This window comes from Ambystoma mexicanum, chromosome 8 (assembly GCF_040938575.1).
Source record: "Ambystoma mexicanum isolate Mex_15411 chromosome 8, UKY_AmexF1_1, whole genome shotgun sequence".
NCBI lineage: Eukaryota > Metazoa > Chordata > Amphibia > Caudata > Ambystomatidae > Ambystoma > Ambystoma mexicanum.
The window spans coordinates 476,362,980-476,382,264 of NC_090929.1; the positions used below are offsets into that span (position 1 = coordinate 476,362,980).

A 19,285-nucleotide genomic window follows, 5' to 3' on the forward strand; every position below is an offset into this window, starting at 1 on the left:
CCATGGTTTTCGCATGTGTAAAAGTGTGGAAAACTAAGATAAAATGCATAGGATAATAATAATTTTGAGCGTGCTTCCCCTTTAAGAGTGTGCCCCCTAAAATTGGCAACTGTCATGTTAGATGGCTGTCTTATGCCAACATACATTGGACTAAAGAGATCAGCCATTGAGCTATGCTCTTATATTACGGAGAACGGTCTTGAGTTGAACTTTGACAAAACAACATTTATGACTTTTGGAACTGGCAGAGGAGTACAGCAAACTCTGTTTTTGTTGAGGGCCCTATTGAACATGTCACCTCTTATAACCATTTGGGTTACATTGTAGGAAATGCAGCAAACAAGAATGCAGCTTTAATCGTTGGCAAACAGTCTAGAGCTTGGTGATTGGAGTAAGAAGTGAAATCTCAATTTACATGACATTGACTAGTCATCTGGTGGAGCCCTCAGGCCATAACAGGCCATAACAGACCCACGTCAGTGCATGGTCCAGTGTTGCTCATCACGCTTTTATGGTGACATTTTATTTCATCCTGCTTTTTTACACAATGTTATTTTATTGCTGTTTTCTATCTCTGTGCCAACTTGTTAGGATTCTTATCTTTTGCTGAACTAATTGTGCCGTGTGTTGAAGTGTATTTTAAGAATCTTCATTGAAAATGTAACTCGTCTGATTATATATTTCATTGCAAGTTTAAATCACTGCAGATTTGATGTATATGCTGCTAGATCGTGTGACTGATATGACCAAGGAGTGAAATCACTATTTAAGTGACACTGACCAGACTTGCTGCTTTTACACCCATTGACTACCTCTGCCTTGAGACCAAGCAGCACGTTCATGGGCGACGTCATCTGGTGGAGCCCTCAGGCCATAACAGAACCATGTCAGCACGAGGCGCTGACGTGAAGCCTATTTTGGCCTGTTCTGGAAGTGTTGGCAGGACACGCTGCTGGCTCTAGGACACTGTAAACCCATGCAGAGCTGGACCGTTTATTCTGCGAGCAGGTTGATGCACTTTGGCTGAACAATGTACTCCCCTTCTATGGCCCAATTGGACTATTCGAGGCAAAGCCTACTGGCCCTTGGACAGCACCCAAGGCAGATAACACTTCGGACTCTGCGATAAGATTGAGAGTCACTCTTCAGTGAAGTTGTCTACTAGGGTAGGGTTGTCCTCAGTAACAAAGTCTGTTTTGGCAAATGCCAGATCTGCTGATCTAATTGAGGAATTGTGTTTTGATATGCTTTTAATTACCGAAACTTGGCTTAATGAAGCTTCAAAAGCCATGTACCACTCTATAGTACCCCCTGGATTGTTAATTCAATCAATTAATTATACTATAATTGTACTATGAAACAAGGGGGGAGGGAAATTGCTTAAATTGCTGTCATTTACAGATCGAGTTTGAGTATCTCTCAATTCAATAGTCTCTATTGGGATGATACAGCTCAGGTCGGTCATTTAAATATCAGGCTCTCTACTACGGCTCTTGTAAAATTATTAAGGCTCTTGTAAAATTATCTTAGGTAAAGACCCCCCATCCACTCCCCCACACCCACCACTTCAGCCCTGAGAATACGTTTGTCCAACCTGGATTTTTTTCTCATCTACTGATGGAATTAGATACCGGAAAATGATACTTCTATACTTCTGGGAAACTTCAATATTTGGCTGAAGGATACTATTCAAACTGAAACAGCTATCCTCTTGGAGATATTGACTAGTCATGACATGCAACCCTATTTTGGTTCAGAGTAGAGGGGTTACTGTTTTACAGTTGGATGCAGTCTCCTGGGCAGATCACTTAACTAGCCTATACTTCATCTCCCTGCCTGACAAACCCCTTAGCAGGACCTTGGTAACCACATCATTTACATATCATAGGCCAACGGATCTGCGAGCCATCCCAGGCCCACAATTAGCTAAGTCTCTGCCTATTAATCCACCTCTGAACTTTTCAGATTATTTTGATCATGGAAGGGGAGTGTTAACTATTTGTAACAAACACACCCCTCTGCTTCAGAGAACAAACACACACAAAAAGCATCTAATCCTTGGTATTCTACATCTTTCAAGATCCTACAGAGGAAACATCGACAAATGGAGGAAACAGAATACTACGTCTGAAATAAACGCTAAAACAACCTTGAAAAAATATAAAGTGGCGATTTTTGAAGCAAAGGCTAAGTTTCTTCAGAACCGGATCAGGATATCACAAAATTGGCCCTGTGAACCATTTGCTGACTTGTTTCATCCTAGATGTACCTTAAGGGTGCTTTCACCCTCCATTTACCAAGTCAATTATTTAAATACATTTTTCATTAATGAAATTGAGAAGATTCAGGAAACCATCGATTTGAATCTGAATCAAACCCCTATTGTGCCTAAAAACACTTCTCCATTAAGGCACCCCTGTCCTCTCCATCTGCTCCTCCAAAATTCAACTCTGTTTCTCATTGAACAGTACTAGACCTTCTAACAGGAGATATGTGCTATTGGGGAATCGGGAGTAGTTGAGCCATATCAGTAATTGCTTCTATGACCCTACTATCTGCAGGGATCATCTATTGCTTTCCACTGGCAAGTTTATTATCAGGTTTACTCGTGAAGAGATCAAGCTGAAAATTGCATTGCTAAAAGACTCTAGAGCCCCTGGTCCAAATGGGTTACCTAATGCAGTTTTAAAAAAGAATCCAGGAGGAAATGTTTCGCCTATTCACTAAAGTAAGCGATGAGGAGCGGATCCCGTTATCATGGTGGACCTCGATCTTAATTCCCATCCATAAGTAAGGCCCGAGATTATTGGCCATGTTGGACACTACCGGCAACATTTTGCATCATTGCTACTGGGTAGACTAGTCAATTGGGTGGAATCCAACTGCATATTGAGCAATTTCCAAATGGGTTTTCGATCGGGCATGGGCACAGCTCACTGTCTGTGGTTGTTTGACTCCTGGTCAAGGCGGCCAAGACTAAAGGGCAACCTGGCCTCTATGTAGTCTTGTAGTCTTGATTGATTTCAAGGCTGCCTTCGATACTGTCAATAGGAATACCTTGTGGGACAAGATGTCCCATTTAGGATGCCCATGTGACCTGCTATTGCCAATATGGGGCTCACACCTCAATACAAGTAAGACTCAATCGGCCAGACCAAACAATCAGGGAGTAAAGCAGGGGTGTTCACTTGCCCCCCCTTTTATTTACCATCTACTTATCTGAACTCCCCAAAGCTCTGGTGGCGGCCCAAACCTGCACGAGCACATTAATGGGGACCAAAGTTTCCTGTTTCTCATATGCAGATGATCTCATTATCTTTGATCACACCTTTACAGGGCTGAAAAGATTCATGGATGTCCTGCAAAAATACGTTTTGGAACATGAAACATGATCCTAAATCTAGAAAAGACCAAAGTAATGCACTTTTCGTATAACAATTAACGGGAATGCCATTGAGGGAGTGCATAGTTATAAATATCTTGGGGTCGAATTTACTACCAAAGCGGACTATGCTGTCCTAAAAGAAGAGATGAAACGCAAGGCGACTTTGAAAATAAACATGCTATACCATGTGTTAGATCTGCCTCTGGGTTTTCTTTTAATGGGACATTGACTATATATAGGCAATGTTTTGCCTCTCTGTGTTGTTTGGTTTAGAGGCCATTGGTATGAAGTACTTGCATGGCTGGCCATCTTGGAAGGCAAATTTTGGCGGAGAATGTTGGGGTTGAACCCTAGTGTTCCCATAAAAATCATCCGACTCGAGTTGGGGCGCACCTCTCTGTCCGCTAAGGTAATTAAAGGGAGAAGCCTCCTCTTTCTAAAGTCTCCTAAGGCTCCCGTTTGCCCCGTACTAAAGTTTCTGGGCCTACAGTCTTAGACATCTGATCTTACCACCCTGCCCTCCCTTGTTGGTGTTGGATTTGAAAACGTGCTGAGTCCAGATTGGAAGGACAGGCCCCCCCACTCACCCCCACCCCCCCCCCCCCGAGTTTCTGGGATCAAAATTCAACTATGCCCCCAAATTAAAAAACCTAGGTTGCATCTGGCAAGTCAACCTGGGTTGGGAAACCCAGGTTGGGGCCATAGTTCAGTAGTTTTTTTCTCTCTGGCTATTGCACATGGCCCTGCCATATATTTCTCAAAATGATCATGCCATGGTAGTAGGAGCATCAGTCAACTCTTGCATAGACTATGGTAATGGCCTCCTGGCAGGCTGCCCCAAGAAACAAGGGATTATTTCACAACAGTTCTTTGCTGCCTCTAGTTTTTAGTGTAAGATTTTAGCATGATTCTATACCAGGCATATCATCTGTGCCCAAATGCAGTAGTGTCTGCCAGGTTTCAGCGCACTATAAATTATTCAAAATCAAAGGCAACGCACTTATTATAATGATTAAGGCTTTTGCTGAATTGACTTGCGTTTACACATTAAAGGGTGTGATAATGGTTTAAAAATAGTCTTCAGTAACAGCAATGAAACATGGTCAGGATGCCATCCATCTAACTGAACCAACTGACTTAAAGTGGTTTGATGTGCTTGAGGCTAAAATGTGGCAAATAATCTTAGGCTTAGCCCAATGTGTTCCTGTTGAATCCATTAGGATTAAGTTGAAGCTCATGTCACTGGGAGGAATGCTTATACTAAAGGCGAGGGGAATTTTATATAAAGGCAATGAAGAACCCAAGCTTTCCTCTTTAAAATTTGTTTGCAGGAATATGGGCCAATCTAAGATGCATTGTTTGAGAGAATTTTAACACCAGATTGATTGGGGAAATGAATATGGCACGCTAAGGAAAATGTTTACTAAAAAGTTGTGTCTGTGGGACTGGAATCGAAATCATAGCCATATTGCCAAGTTAACATCTATGACAGGCTGTACTAGAACTAACGCACATATATGAGCTCATGTCACCCTACCCGACTCTTAGGGAATTCATATTGCCGATAAGATTAAACCCATCATTTATCAGTCATTGAGCCCAGATTGGGATTTACTCATGCAAAAAGGACATGCAGACTATGTAAATTGGATTGCAAACTTGAAACAAATAGGCATGTTCTTACTTGCTGCCTAACATTAGGTAATGTGTACATTAATTCTCTTAGTACATTTGTACACGATCGTGAGTGGATAAAAAAGGAAATATTTTGGCCACTTTGTCCAAGTGGGAGAATCATCTCTTTAAACATTGCATCGTTTAACATTTGGTAACTGGTGGAATCAAAATGAGCCGTTACCTTAAATTCGAAATTACAAATTTTATAGATGGATTGTTGGCTACTTCATTTAACCGAATACTTGATAGAATATATGAGAGTTGATTAAGCTGTATAGCAATTATGGTGAAGTGTTGGGAATTGACAAATCGTATGAAATGATTACAAGTTATATAGACTGAATTTTAGGCATTGGGAATATGAAATGTGCATGGTAAGAAATATTTTATATTACGGTTTTAATATTTGTATTTTAAGATTTGTATTTTTGATAGAATTTTATCGATTTAATATGATGTGAAAAGTGCAATTTAAGCTAAAACACATTGCAGAAATATGACATCTCAGATATGATTTTAGGCTATATTAGGGGGATCTATGCTGCTGTGGTTCTAAGAGTCAAAACACTGCAAACAACTACAGAAGGGCAAACTATTTGGTAAATTAAAGTGAGGGGGAATGGACTCGAGCAGTGTTCACCAATACAAAAACAGGATGCCCAGTATTAACATTGTGGAATGGAATGCTTGCATTTCAATTTATTATCCAATATTAATTTTTGATGAAAAACGTGTGTATTGGTACATGATGCAATACTGGAACATCTATGGTGGATTATTCAGTTCTGAGTGACTGTGGAATTGTGAATATGTCTATGACGAATTGGTAGCATACATGAAAGTATATGTAATGAGCAGTGAGGTTATATGGACAAATGATTGAGGTCAAGATGAGCTCCATGAACCACATGAATGAACTATGTTTCACCGAAAAAGAAAAGATAAAAGGACTAGCTTGATAAAGTCCAGTGGGTGAGGCGAAAAACATTGTTTTTGTTGTTTTTTGTTTATTTATTTATATAGCGCACCGAACCCAAAGGTATCTGGACGCTTTTGCAAAAAGTTACAAGTATGTATTAACGTGAGTTACAATCGTTGCAGTACAAATATATAAGTATGCATTAGCGTGAATTACACAAGAAATTCACGCGAACATTGCTACCTCTACTGACAGACAGCTTTACTGATGAATGGTTTTAAATAACAAAATAAATATTTAATTTCTTCATTGGTGAACACACCCAGGGCTTTCTCTCTTGCATGTGCATGCAGATTAGAATAGTTGTGTTTCCTTAGGCCACACACGAAAGTCTCAAATCAAGTGTGCGTCAATGGAAATAGCTGGCCCATTTGTAAATCATATGGGGAGGTTACTCAACAGCTTTCAAATGTCCACTAGCAACAAACAAATCAGGTGTTTTTATTGTGTTGTATTACAACATTCATTGTTTAAAGTCACTGCATACAGTTATCCTGCAGTGAACGCTGACTGACAGCCCAGCAAACATTGCATTTCCTGTGTGACAAAGGAGTGTGGCTCACATAAATCATCATTTTGTAGAGGTGTGATGCCAGTCAGCAGCTTCATCAACAAACCAGACCTTTAAATGTGTGCATTTATTAAAAATGTTGCGAATAAAAAAAATATACATCGGTACACTGATCATGAAACGCTCAGCCTGATGATTGTGGCAATCCTTTCTTCAACAACGTTGTCAGATAACTGCCCAGCTCTTCATCCTACATAAAAACATAAGTATATTTTAACAGAAATGATTCACCTAATTTTCCAGACATAACATTTGCCATCCTACATAAATGATTCTCCAAGGAGATCTGCACAGCCAGATACGCATGGGAATCCGACTTCCCCTCTCAGCCCCTCATCTTCTAAAATTCAGCTTGGCAACAGGAAACCTTGTGGGAGAGATGAAGAGACCCCTTTGATCCCGAAGGAGTGACATATTTCCCTGTCATGTGTTCCTTACATTCAAATCCTCAAGCTGTCTGAATAAGTATATATGGTTGAAGGTTACACCCGCTTTAATGTTAGGCAGATTATTGTGAAAAATTAAATGAACACCTAGCCTCTTGTGCACTCTGTACTTCGTGATTCATGAATACAACCCTTTCATCATGGACATATGTGTCCGGTATAAAAATCTGTGGACATTATGTTCCCAAAACGCTTTTTTATTTTATGCACAGCAACCAGAAATCCTTTTTGGTGCCATTTATCCCCTTCTGAAATTGATTTTTTGAAAGAGTATAATAGGAAATAATGTATAGGTTATACTAGGTTTTGATTAGTTATAGGTGACAGTAAGGTTTCATAACTAAGGCAAATGTCAAAAGAGGCATTTTAGAAAGTTAGAAAATAAAATATACAGGTTTTAATAGCTTCTTTTGCTGAAAATACACATTGGGTCTCTAAAAAATGTTTTTCTTTGAAAGGTTCATGTTTAGGTGAAAACCAATGATCTGTTTCTCCTCAGTACCAAGGCACTGTATAATTGACTCATAAGCAGAGGGACAGAGAGCGTGAGAGATAGAAAGAGGGAGAGGCAGAGAGACGGGCAGAGGACAGGCAGATGGTGTGATAGAGTGGAAGAGGCACACAAAAAGAGAGGGAGAGAGACACACACAGAGGGGGCGACAGAGAGGCTACAGAGGCAGATGCTGTGAGGGGCATGGGGAAAGAGAAAACCAGACCATACTGACAGAGTATAGGTGTACCAGATTGCACTCATACAAAGAGAACAGAGCCTTCAAGACCACACTACCAGAGGAAGAGGTAGCGAGGTAGAGAGGAGAGTGTGACTAATACTACATTGACACAGAGAAAGGGGGAACCTATAAGAGCGTACCAGACTGCAAAGAGGGAGCACCTGACTGTGCTTCTGGCACACAGAAATAGGGCGAGAGATATGTAGAGATAATGGTTTCCCCCCATGGAAGGTCAGTGTGATGTTTCATATTGCTTTCACAGACTGCTTTTGTGCAATTGCTGTGATAACAGTAACTTGCCTTGTGGTGACTGTGGCTGCTGTAGGATCAGACGTTGTGCTGAGGCATCAGCGGTGGAAGGCCCTGTGCCATGGCTGGCAGCGAGTGCAGGCAGGGTACCCGCTGTATTGTGGCTGGCAAGGGGTCAGTTGTGCTTTACTGGGGACAGATCTTGGGGTTGTTCCCACAACATGGCCATACCCTGTGCTGTGGCTGAGGTAGGGACAGTCTCTGGGCTATCACAATTCGAGAATTAGAGTAGTGGCCATGCTGTTTCTGCAGGACACCCCCTACCCTGCTGTTATAGTAAGGGCTGCTTGGGTACTGTTGATGCATCACGCAATGCCTCTAAATACTTCCTTCAAAAGAGTTGATACAATACAAATAATGTTTTTGGTAACTAAGAAAATAATGGATGAGCAGGGTTCGAAATTGGGAAGAGCTGGGAGCTATTTAGCTCCTACTTGTAGCCTAGAAGAGACTGGTTAGCTTGACACCAATAGCTACTGGGAGCTATTTTTGGCTTTCCAGGGCAACTAATGCTGAACAAACACCTATGTGAATCTGTGCATTTGGGACAATCTATAAATAAGATTAGGATATCTATACGATATTGAATAGCATAAGGGGTCATAAATAATGGACAAAATTATACGTCTGCATCTTATGTGTAAGCTAGATTTGCAGAATGCTATGTACTAGCTCCTCGATCCCCATTGGGGACCCCCTGGTTACTGGTTAATGCTGGATACCCAGGAGCTGCTTTTAGCTCCTACTTATCCAATCTTAGTTTTGATCCCTGGATGAGTAGAACAGAACACGACTGAAAAGAATCAAGACAGACATTAACCAGATTCAAAGACCTGTCGGACTTACATTTGGGCATATTCAGTGCCTGTTTGGGTAACATCAATCAAGTCTGCTGACACAGAACAGGGTCAACCAGGATCTATTTACTGTTTCCAACCACAGCCAAAATTACTTCATGCAAAACGTAACCCTTTAAGGGCTGAGGACATGAATGTCTACGTTCTTATCCTGCTCTATGAAATGCTAAGGGCGTGGCAATTCAATACCTTATTCCAGTCATTAACTCACCAACATTTCAGATGTAATTGTATCATTAAACAGGTCAAAGAACAACTTATGTACGCAAATACAAATGTGTTAACAACAACAGTGCTCTGCATCCGGTTGGCAAATCACTTCAATATTTGGGAAATGTTTGCATCCTAGGATGTGCACGAAGTGGCAGCGGCACACTCCTTGGACTCTTACCTAAAACCCTCATACGTTAGCTTCTGAGACTCCTACCTAAAACCCTCATACGTTCCCTTCTGATAAAAAGGCAGGCCGACGCAAACATTAGATGTGCCCCCTGGATAAGGGATGCTGCCAGCACCTGGACGTCCAGGGATCATTAAAGTTCACCCCTTTGCCCCAACAGCGACTAAGGAAGGAGTGGGACACCTTTACCTGATACGTCCAAGAGACCAGCAGGACTTTGGTGCTGGGGTCATCGTGTGCTGTGGTTTGGATCAGAATGGACTCGACCATGACAGAGCCGTCGGGTAGGTGCTGGACCGAGCGATCCTTCAGGACACTGGAAGAATAAAACAGAAGCTTACACTCGTGGAGAGATCCCCTAGATTAACTTACATACCGATTTATCATGATCACCAAGAAAAAATCTACACACAACAAACACCATCATCCGAATGATACAAAATATTTCAGTTGGGCAAAAAAAATTGAACATTTATTCTTGTCCACTTCCTTGCAGCAGAGCCAACTTGTTTCGTCTTGTGATTTTCACAAAAGAAACTAAAGCAAAATCGTGTTGCTCACGGGGCGCTGCAAATTTCAGAAACCAAACACACAACTCAAGTCAACGAAATCTGATGATGGAGCCACAAAATGAAATCAATGCGGCAATGTCACTAGTAGTGGCCAAATAATGTTACTTCATAAATTTTTGTCTTTTTGTTATTGCTAGTAAATTATTATTACTAGTCAATGATAGGGTACAATGTCTTCCCCTCGGATGGTATGGCAACGTTAAAGAAACCGGCCACACTGCAAAAGGAGTAAATATGTAGTACAGGTTCAGAAAAACAAATAGATACCCTGTTTGGAACATTTTGTAGTTCTACAGTACTGACACAAAAAGTATAATGTCCCTTTAGGGATAACACTTTGATGGCTTTTCCAGCAAAATGCGAGCATTTGTGCCTATAAGGCCCCACCTGTGATGGATTTGCCCCAACATGCCAGCATTAGCAATTTGACAATATGCAATGTCTTTATCATTGTTAAAAGGTATTGTTGTTCTGGGTAAACCGGCATTATTTAATTACTTTTTTTGAAATTATAGTACTAAGATAATGTTCATATACCTAGAAAATACCGTTCAACTTTGTAAACTGCATTCAAGTTAGGGTTTGCACGCAATAACATTGAATAAAGACATAGTAAAAAAAGACTCCTGTTAGGGAGTTTAAAAGAAGTCCACCTTAGGTAGCACTTTAGAAGATTCACACTTGGGACACTGGGCTCCGAATCTTAGTAGAGGCCTGAACCACACAAGTATGTTGGTAGCAATGGCGGAGCAGCCAGGCTTATTTTAGGAGGGAGAGCAGAGTTGTAGGTGGTACAAAGAACTTAAGAGTATACGCATAGGCCAAAGAAACACTAAATATTACATAAAAATAATGGTTTATTCAGGGGTCAAGTCCTAAAATAAAAAGTTGGAGGACTCATTCACGAACCAATTAAATGTGGCACCACCAGGAATTAGCATATCAAGGAGCGCTCTGAAAAAAGTGGGGTGACACGATCCACCTGCGTGTACCTCCGAATTGAGCCCCGATATACACTAAGGTAAAGTTAAAAGGTAAGTACTATAACACACAATAAACAACTTTAGAAAAACAAATGCATTATTCACAGTAAGTAAACAACTTTGTAATACTTTTTTTTAGAAGGTATTACCCAAATTGACCTTTTACAATTGACCTTTTGCACAATTGACTTAATTATAGTGGTCCTAATTGACCTTCTGCACAATTGACCTTTCCATTATTTTAGTTATTTTATATATGTATTAGGTTGGTTTTGGATTATACATAACAGAGGATTGGGTGGGGGTTGCAGGGGTTTCTGGATTGGGTAGTGGGTTGAGGGGGGTTTCCCCCCGCATATATGTCCTAATTGACCTTCTAAATTAGTTAAATTCTCCCGAGGTTAATTCTCCCGCGGTCAATTGTGAAAAGGTCAATTAGTATACAACCTTTTAGAATGGCAGTATGCAATTCAAAGATAAGTAAAATATGTTTGTAATAACTGTTTCAGGTCAAATAAATTGAACAAAACCAACATAAGGTAAGTAAATACTTTAAAATCATTTCACAGAGGCCTTACACTTTAGAAGCCCATCCCTATCTAGTTATGAGTGTCTCAGGGTCAGATTGGCGGTCAAAACAGGTATGGCACAAGCTGTACAAAGTTCCAAAGTTGCAGAGGAAGTGTTCTGTAGCAAGTAAGTAAAAGTCTGTTGTAAAAAGGGTCAGGGACTTCGGAGAAGTCTTGCCTGTAGGCTCAGAAGTGTTAGGCTTGGGAGAAAGTGTATGAGCAAACTCTCAAACACACGAATCGGCACTCCGGCAACACAGGAGCAGCAAAGCAACTCTAGCCAAGTTCTCCCAGGAGCTTCACAGTACCTTAGGAGTGGCAAAGAGGTTGCAGCATGATGTTCCACGATGCAGCAGCAGTAGCAGACCTGCTCACCGCGTTCTTAGTCAGGCAGACGAAAGAAGGGACTCCAGAGTGGATCTAGCAGCAGCAGTCGAGTGAAGATGCTTCCAGCAAAGGATTCTTCAGGGTTCTGGGATTTTGGCGCCTTTTGGGAAGCACCAGTGAAGAACGATTACCGCCCGGACGATTCATCTCGCTTTCTTGGTCCAGCACTCTGGTGAGGGGACCTTCAAGGAGTGGACTATTGCCTCTGCTGGACTGGCAGTTTCGGGAGGATTTGATCTTTGGAAGACTATGCACTGCATAGTGACCACAGTTCCCAGGGTATTGGCTGTTTGCAGCCCGTGAAGGTCACAACTTGTTGTGGGATGGCTCAAAATGCAGGTCATCTCAAGACTGATTGGTCCCACCAGTCTAAAGGGGAGTCATCCTCTTCGTCGGAGTTCTCCTGACACTTGGAAGAAACAGCAATTACACCTAAGGCATTGCCGGTCGCCTGGAAGCAGCCATCTCTCCTCTTCTTCCTCGTTGATTCTTCTGTTCCAGGGGTCAGCTTGTCTTCAGCCTCAGGATCCATGTCTTTTATGCAGGAACCCAGCCAATCAACACTCATGCACCATTCAAACTCTGGGTGGTGGCTGTCCTAGAAGGACAGCCAGCCCCCTCAGTTGGAACTGGTTCTAGGAAGGAACACCAGAAGACAAAGAACAGAAGAGTTTAAGAGTCCTCCTCTGTTGCCTGTCCTCACAGATACACTGCGACCTTGGCTGTCTTCACAAAGGATTCCTACAAAAGACAAGTCAAGCCAGGACCTCCCCCACCCATTATGACAGAACAACCACCAAGAAGGGACAAGCAAACAAGAAATGGCGAAAAAAGAATGCAGCCACCATTTTGGATCAATGGTGATCTTTTGTGCATTACTGCAGCTGTGAGTGCAGCCTGGGAGTAGAAATTGCACATAAGTAGGTAGGATAAAACCACTTCCACAAGCCATTCAGGTTAGCTTGCCACTGTAACCAAAAAGTGAGAACTGGGATACTATGTAGCCCCTCAGCATCCCACATAAAGGTGGTGTGTGCTGATCTCACAATATAAAAGATATGAAGAATAAAAATGTCCCCCACAACAGAAAGTAAAAATGGAAGTCCAAATGGCCCCCAGCAGATCTGCACAGAGTGCTTTGTGATGCAAAAGTCAAAAGACGGATGCCATAAAACTTGGAAGAAAGTGGTTCTGCAAGAGAAAGTTTCAAAAAGAAATACAAAGTATCCCAATTAAGCTGGGGGACTCTCACGTGGAGGAGGTTATGGATAAAAATGAAAATCTACCCAAACAACTCCCATTTTGAAATGGGAGATAATGATCAAAGGTCTGGATTGGAGTATGCCAGGGTTTTTGATAAGTAAAAGTAGGGTCTGTACCTATTTCATCCGAGGATGGGAGGGTCCTGATAGATGGAGGGTGGTTGTCAAACAGGAGGCCATTAATATTTTTTTGTATATTGGGATGTTTAGTATTTATTTGGTTTGTGGCTATAGTAGCTCCAAAGTTGTAGGCTAGTGACATTGATTGGTCTCAACCAGGGTTTCTTACAAAACATATTTAGCATTATCAGAATGGAGGCTGCGTCGGGGGGCATAAATTCCATTTGGGAAATGTTTTGGTCATGTACCCTTGGTATGAAACTAAAGAGAGGACCAAGATTCTGAATATGTTTTCTGGTTCGATGGAAGCCAATTGAGCTCTTTCAAATGCTAGGTTGATGTGGTCCTACTTTATAAGATTCAAACATAAGCTGTCAGCTTGATTCTTGGCCTGTTGGTATTTCAGAAGCTACTTCTTTTTGGCTTGTCACGATGCACATTGGGATAATCGGAAGACTGATACTAAAGTGGATTTACACAGAAATATTTTATTATTATGAATCCTATAAAAGGTAAGAACTTAAACACAATAAGGTTCTGGAACTTTGGAATGTGCTTGCTAGTGCTTCTTCTCAGCGTCCCTTTGGCCTCCAACCCCACCAATCCCTTCTGTGAAGAGCCAGGAAAGAGACTCGGACACAAGGGATTCATTGTTTTTGTCAGACTTATTAAAATAAAGGAGTGTGGAATGCCTCTCTGTCCCTGCTCCAAGAGGTGTTTCCACTAAGGGTCTGTCAATTTCAGAATGTCCAAAGCAAAACCGTCCTGTGTCCAAAGTACTATTATGGCCCTCACACTCTAACAAAAAAAACTCTGGGGTGAAAAGGGTAATGTCTTTGGCCTCAAGTGTTTTATAAATGTTAAAAAAGGAAAATGTGCAACTCAAACACAAAAGTTCCAGAAGGATAGAGTTCCTTGTTCCAGAGGGTGGTTTCCCTACCCCTGGATTTCTCTTACTTCTGATGTAGATTTGAATGTGAGTTTCTTTTGTTCTAGAACACAACTGATACTTAAAACAACTTGGCTCTTTATCTTGTCAGGATACCTGGTGTACTCTCCTGCCAGGGTTTCACTCCTCCTCTCTTTAGTTTGACAAAACCTTTTTACTAGCCCTGATTTATCCTTCTCAGACCCCTTCTATGTAATGTGTTTCTTATACACTCTTCAGTTGGTCCATGCTTGGTGTGCTTTCCTGCCAGGGCTTTCTCAAATGCACTCACTTGCAACTTCCTGGTATACTCTCCTGCCAAGGCTTAATCAAATGCACACACTTGCACCTGCCTGGTATACTTTCCTTCCAGGGCTTTCTCCAATGCTTTCACTTGCAACTGCCTGGTGTACTCTCTCCAGGGCTTTTCTCGTGTGGTCTCTGCACACACTTCCAAAAAAGTGAGATTTTCTTTTGTTTGCTTTGTCTGATACTTATCTGCCTGGTATACTATCCTGCCAGGGCTTTTCTCATATGTGTATTGCATACACTCAGAACTTTGTAAGTTTCTTGCTTTCGTTCAGTTGTCCCCTTTAAAGAAATGCTCATGGCTTCCTTCCCTCTCATATACTTCATTTGCTTCGTTTAGAGTCATTCGCATTTGGCATGGTTGCCAATACACCCCAGTGTCCCTGCTTTCCCTTCGTGGACTAACCAGCTCTTGCTGGCGTACTTAGTTTCCCCTCACGGCAAGCCATGGCGGTCATTCAGTGATTCTTCTGGTCTCTATGCCTTTTTTCCAGTTTCTCTGCCTCTCCCGGTTCCTGCCGGGCTTTTCTGCTTCGTGCTGAGCTTCGGCAAGGCAAACGCTGTCTCAACACCTGCAAACACCCACAAGCCCTGTGTCGGCTTCTGGCATTCTTGCACTGTGTTTTCCCTTTCGGTCAGCTTTCCCTTTCTTCCTCCGTGAGCCGGTTGGCACCACAACACACTCTGCAGCCACACGAGAGAAGCAGCTTTCTCCCTCCAGCAGTGTACCCCAGTCAGCTGTTGCTGCCGTTTAAAATTTCTTGGTCATAGGTATGCAGTCACAACTAGCGCGCAGCGTGTGTTCTTGGTTCTCTTCGCTCTGCATTACTCGGCTCATCTTCCTTGCCCCAGTATTCTTGGAGACATAGGAATCGAAGTCCATACTTGATGTTTTACATGTAAAGTCTGGCTAAGAGTACTTGATGAATTTTGCTAACAATATTGCAACCTGTATATATATTGCTAATGACCATGTCACTAAGTAACTAAGCTTTGTTCTGTAACAAGTGCCACAATGTCCTCAGGCTGTTGTGCGCTATATGAATATGAATAAAACAAAGGGCAAGTCAGCGCTGGATGACTTGTAGGTAGAGTCTGAAAAGGTGTCTTCATGAATTTGAGAGGGTAAATCAGATTTTGATGATTTCCACACACATCTTAAGAAAAGGTCCTTCGCATTCTTTCTAGATGGATGAAGAGAGGTGAAACAATATCCCATTAAGGCATTGGGTATGGATGGGGTATCCTTAAGAGAGGAAGGGGAATACCATTACTTGTCCAATGGTGCCCTGCTACTCCCCCGAAAGTCATCTCCCCCCAGAGGCAGGTAGCGCCGCCGTCCTGTGGCCACATGGGGAGAGGTCTCAGCTGAGAAAGGAGTGGATTCATAACACTTCCCTCTTGTTCTGGGATTCTCAGTCCTCTAACTTCCCTTGGTCTCAAGTCTATTAGAATGGTGATTCCTCTGCACAAAGGGAAAATGGAAAACAACAGAGTCTTTCAAAAATATCACTTGGCAAGTACTCTTCTTCAAGCAGGCTTGATGTACCACAAACTAAAGTCTTTTGGAAAAAAGAAAATGTCAACAGGCTTGTTTTAACGTTTTTTTGGATCTCTCCCTGGCATCACTCACAGTCTCTGGATTTCTATGTCACTATGATCCTTAGTAGACTGTTGGGGGTCGGGGGTCCTGACTCTTCTGGAGTGTCTATCCAATGGTGGATGAAAGTTTCAAGATATCTACAGGTGTTAATCACGACTGAAGCAACTTTTTTTAGGTGATCGGCTAGGTGAACCAACCTACTCCTTGTGTGAAGGCCTGGCTCCTCAAACACCTCTTTGCCATGAGATTGGAGGTGTACCTTTACCACCTTGTAGGCATGGAATGTGCGTAGCCGTCAAAGTGCTTCTGCCAGCCCCCCTGGCCACTCGTCCTCTGCACCTTCTTATCTTGCTTTCTAAACCGCCTCCTCTAGTCTTACTTCCTCCTCCTCCATTCTCCACCATCACCCCCACTTTGTATTCAGGTATTACCCACTCTTCCTACTACTACTCTACCTCTTCTCCCACCACCATCTATTCTTCAGGTCTTACGACCTCCCTCCTCTCCTCTACTCTACTCTTTCTGGGACCTACAACTTCCTCTGCTCCACCAGAGACTCCTTCCGCCAACCATTGACAAACTCTCTCCTTCACCAAACTTGCACACATCTGCTCTTTACGTGGCCTCACTTGTGTATGCCTCCAACCCATCTGCCTAAAGGCCAGGCTCTCTGTGAGCATATGTGGATGCAGGTAATTTACTGTACTGGTGCAAAATTGGCCGATTTAAAATGTATGCTCATTAAAGCCATTTCAAGTTCAAGGAACGTTTGTTTCTGCAACGTTTTAACCGTGGCTTCAAAATGTCAGTCTGCCATTTTGGATTTTTTCCAATTCTCTGGCACATGATGAAGCTCTGCAGTATTCACACGAGACCAGTGCTGTTCCAGAATTAGCTCTCTGTACCACAATGTCGGTAAGCAATGCACCACTATTTGTGAAGTACACCTTCGTGGTACAGAATGAACAAGACTTTACTGGCTTAATGAAAGGGCATGTGGTGAGTGGACACCAACACTCCATATCAGCAAACTCGGTGCACTTCTTAAATGGCCACATGTCTTGGTGTGGCAAATGTGACAAGCCCCCGTCCGAGGTGTTGGGAGGAACAAGAGCTGGCCCTGCACCACAGAGTGGGTGGTAGCACCCAGAACCCATTGTCACATTTCCCCATACAGCTGCAGTCAGGTAGGGGACACTGTCACAGGTTTCTGTGTCAATTGCATTGCAGTAATCAAGATGAAGAGGACAAGCATGTTAGTGAGTTTGATTCAAGCATTTATCCGAAGTAGCAAGAGGACTTTTTGGAGCATCAGGAGGTGAAATCTGTGCTTGTGCGGACATTGCCTGCAAAAAAGAAAAAGAAAAAACGAAAACAAAAAATAAGAGGTCGGCATCAAGCCCAACTGCTAGGTTTTCTTTTTTTTGTAGAAGTGATGGTGCGATATCCAGGACCCGAGGCCAAAGGAAGGGCACAGTATTGTCAGGTTAGCTCTATTGACCACAATTTCAGTTTTAGTGCCATTGAAGTAGGTTGTCTTTAATGCAAACATTGATTCATTTTAAGCAGTTCAATATTCTCTCTGAATCCTCAGTTTTCCCCAAATGTTAATGCAGACTTTTGTGTCATTAGCACACATTTTTGGAACGTCAGATGGTATGAGCTAATGACCTCCAACAACGGGTGTATATGTGTGTTCAAATGAAGCAGAGGTAGTGAGGACCATGAGAGGTTGCAAGAGGATACTGCTTTTGAACATTTTGATCGCCAAGAAGTTGTTTCTAATTCCAATTCGGATCAGTTGGCCGAAAGGAGCCATCCTCGTCATAACCACCCCAGAGGTTCCAGGACACTTTCCAGGTGGTAGAGGGGAGTTTGTGGTCTAACATTTCGTAGGCCACAGATAGCTCAAGAAGGAGGAGGGCTTCTTGAAAACCTGAGACTAGGCATAAAAGTAGATCCTCCCGAATGTTGACAAAAGTAGATCCAATCCCCTTACTAGGTATGCAACATAACTTCTGGTAAAGAAGTAGGTTCTTTGCTTAAATAAAATTGTATAGCTGGCAGGTAGCATCACCCTCCATTGTCTTGCTTGGGATTGGAAAGTTTGAAATAGACCTCTAAATAGTCTGCACACTGGGGTCTGGAGAAGACCTTTCCCAACAGTGAAGTTATCATTGCATGCTTGAAGGCCTTGGGGGCTAAGCCTTGTAAGAGACGCATATTGATTAATGTGTTCAAGTTGGGGGCTTTGGCGGGTCAGAAGAATGAGTCGGACACACTATGGACATTTCTATATTATTTTAATGAAATTTTAATGAAAAGGCCTCTCTCTCTCCCTATCGTTAAGATAGCTAAGCTGGTGGAGTGCTTCCTGCTGCGATCTGGGCGTGATCTGCAGGTCGCAGGTTCGAATCCTGGCAAGGCCAACTCAGCCTTTCATCCTTCCGAGGTCGATAAATGAGTACCAATTTCGGTTGGGTGATATTGTATGCAAATATGTGCTCTGTAAAGCGCTTTGGGTTAAGGTGCTATTTAAATAACACATCCTTATTATCGTTATAGGGATTTCCCTGCCCAACTAAAGAAATTAAAGGTGCTCGTCTGTCAGGTAGTCCGAAGTAAATGTCATCAGTCCAAACCTAACTGAAACTGAACAGAAACCTACTCTGGACCCTTCCCAACCTAACTACCGTCCCATTACAACGGTTCCTTTTCTCCTTAAAATCTTAGATAAAGCTGCCCATATGCAGATCCAGTCTTATCTGGAAAACAACTCTATCCCAGGTAAAAGGCAGTCAGGTTTACGCAAAGGTCACGGTACTGTAACCGCATTACTAGATTTGAGGAATGAAATCACCCAAATCCTAGATAACGGCAAGCCGGCCCTCTTGCTCTGCCTAGACCCTTCAGCGGCATTTGATTTGGTTGATCATGCCACCCTCAGGAACCATCTCCCACAGGCTGCGCACTTCCCCAAACAGGCCTCGAATTGGATCATCTCCTTCCTCAAAGGAAGAGTGATGAAAGTGTTCGCCAATATAGCAAACGCAGAGCCCACCATCATCCACTGTGGGGTCCCAGAGGGCTCATGTACGGCTCCCACCCTCTATAATCTTTTTACTAAACCTCGCTGTGATAAGTTGGACGCACTTGGGATCACCTACACAAACTATGCTGATGATACCCAAGTGCTC

The 19,285-nt window shown here is 42.5% G+C and overlaps 1 protein-coding gene across 2 annotated transcripts in view; it reads right to left on the reverse strand.

The window, feature by feature from the left end:
- Positions 1-6,466: 6,466 nt before the first annotated feature.
- Positions 6,467-19,285, reverse strand: part of INTS11 (integrator complex subunit 11) — a 717,472-nt gene continuing 704,653 nt past the window's right edge. For both annotated transcript variants that reach the window (XM_069610104.1, XM_069610105.1), the window contains exons 17-18: positions 9,545-9,671; positions 6,467-6,802 (exon numbers count right to left, since the gene is read on the reverse strand). In XM_069610104.1, the coding sequence (XP_069466205.1) occupies positions 6,737-6,802; positions 9,545-9,671 (193 nt within the window). In that variant the 3' untranslated portion in view covers positions 6,467-6,736. The remainder of the gene's footprint in view (positions 6,803-9,544; positions 9,672-19,285) is intronic.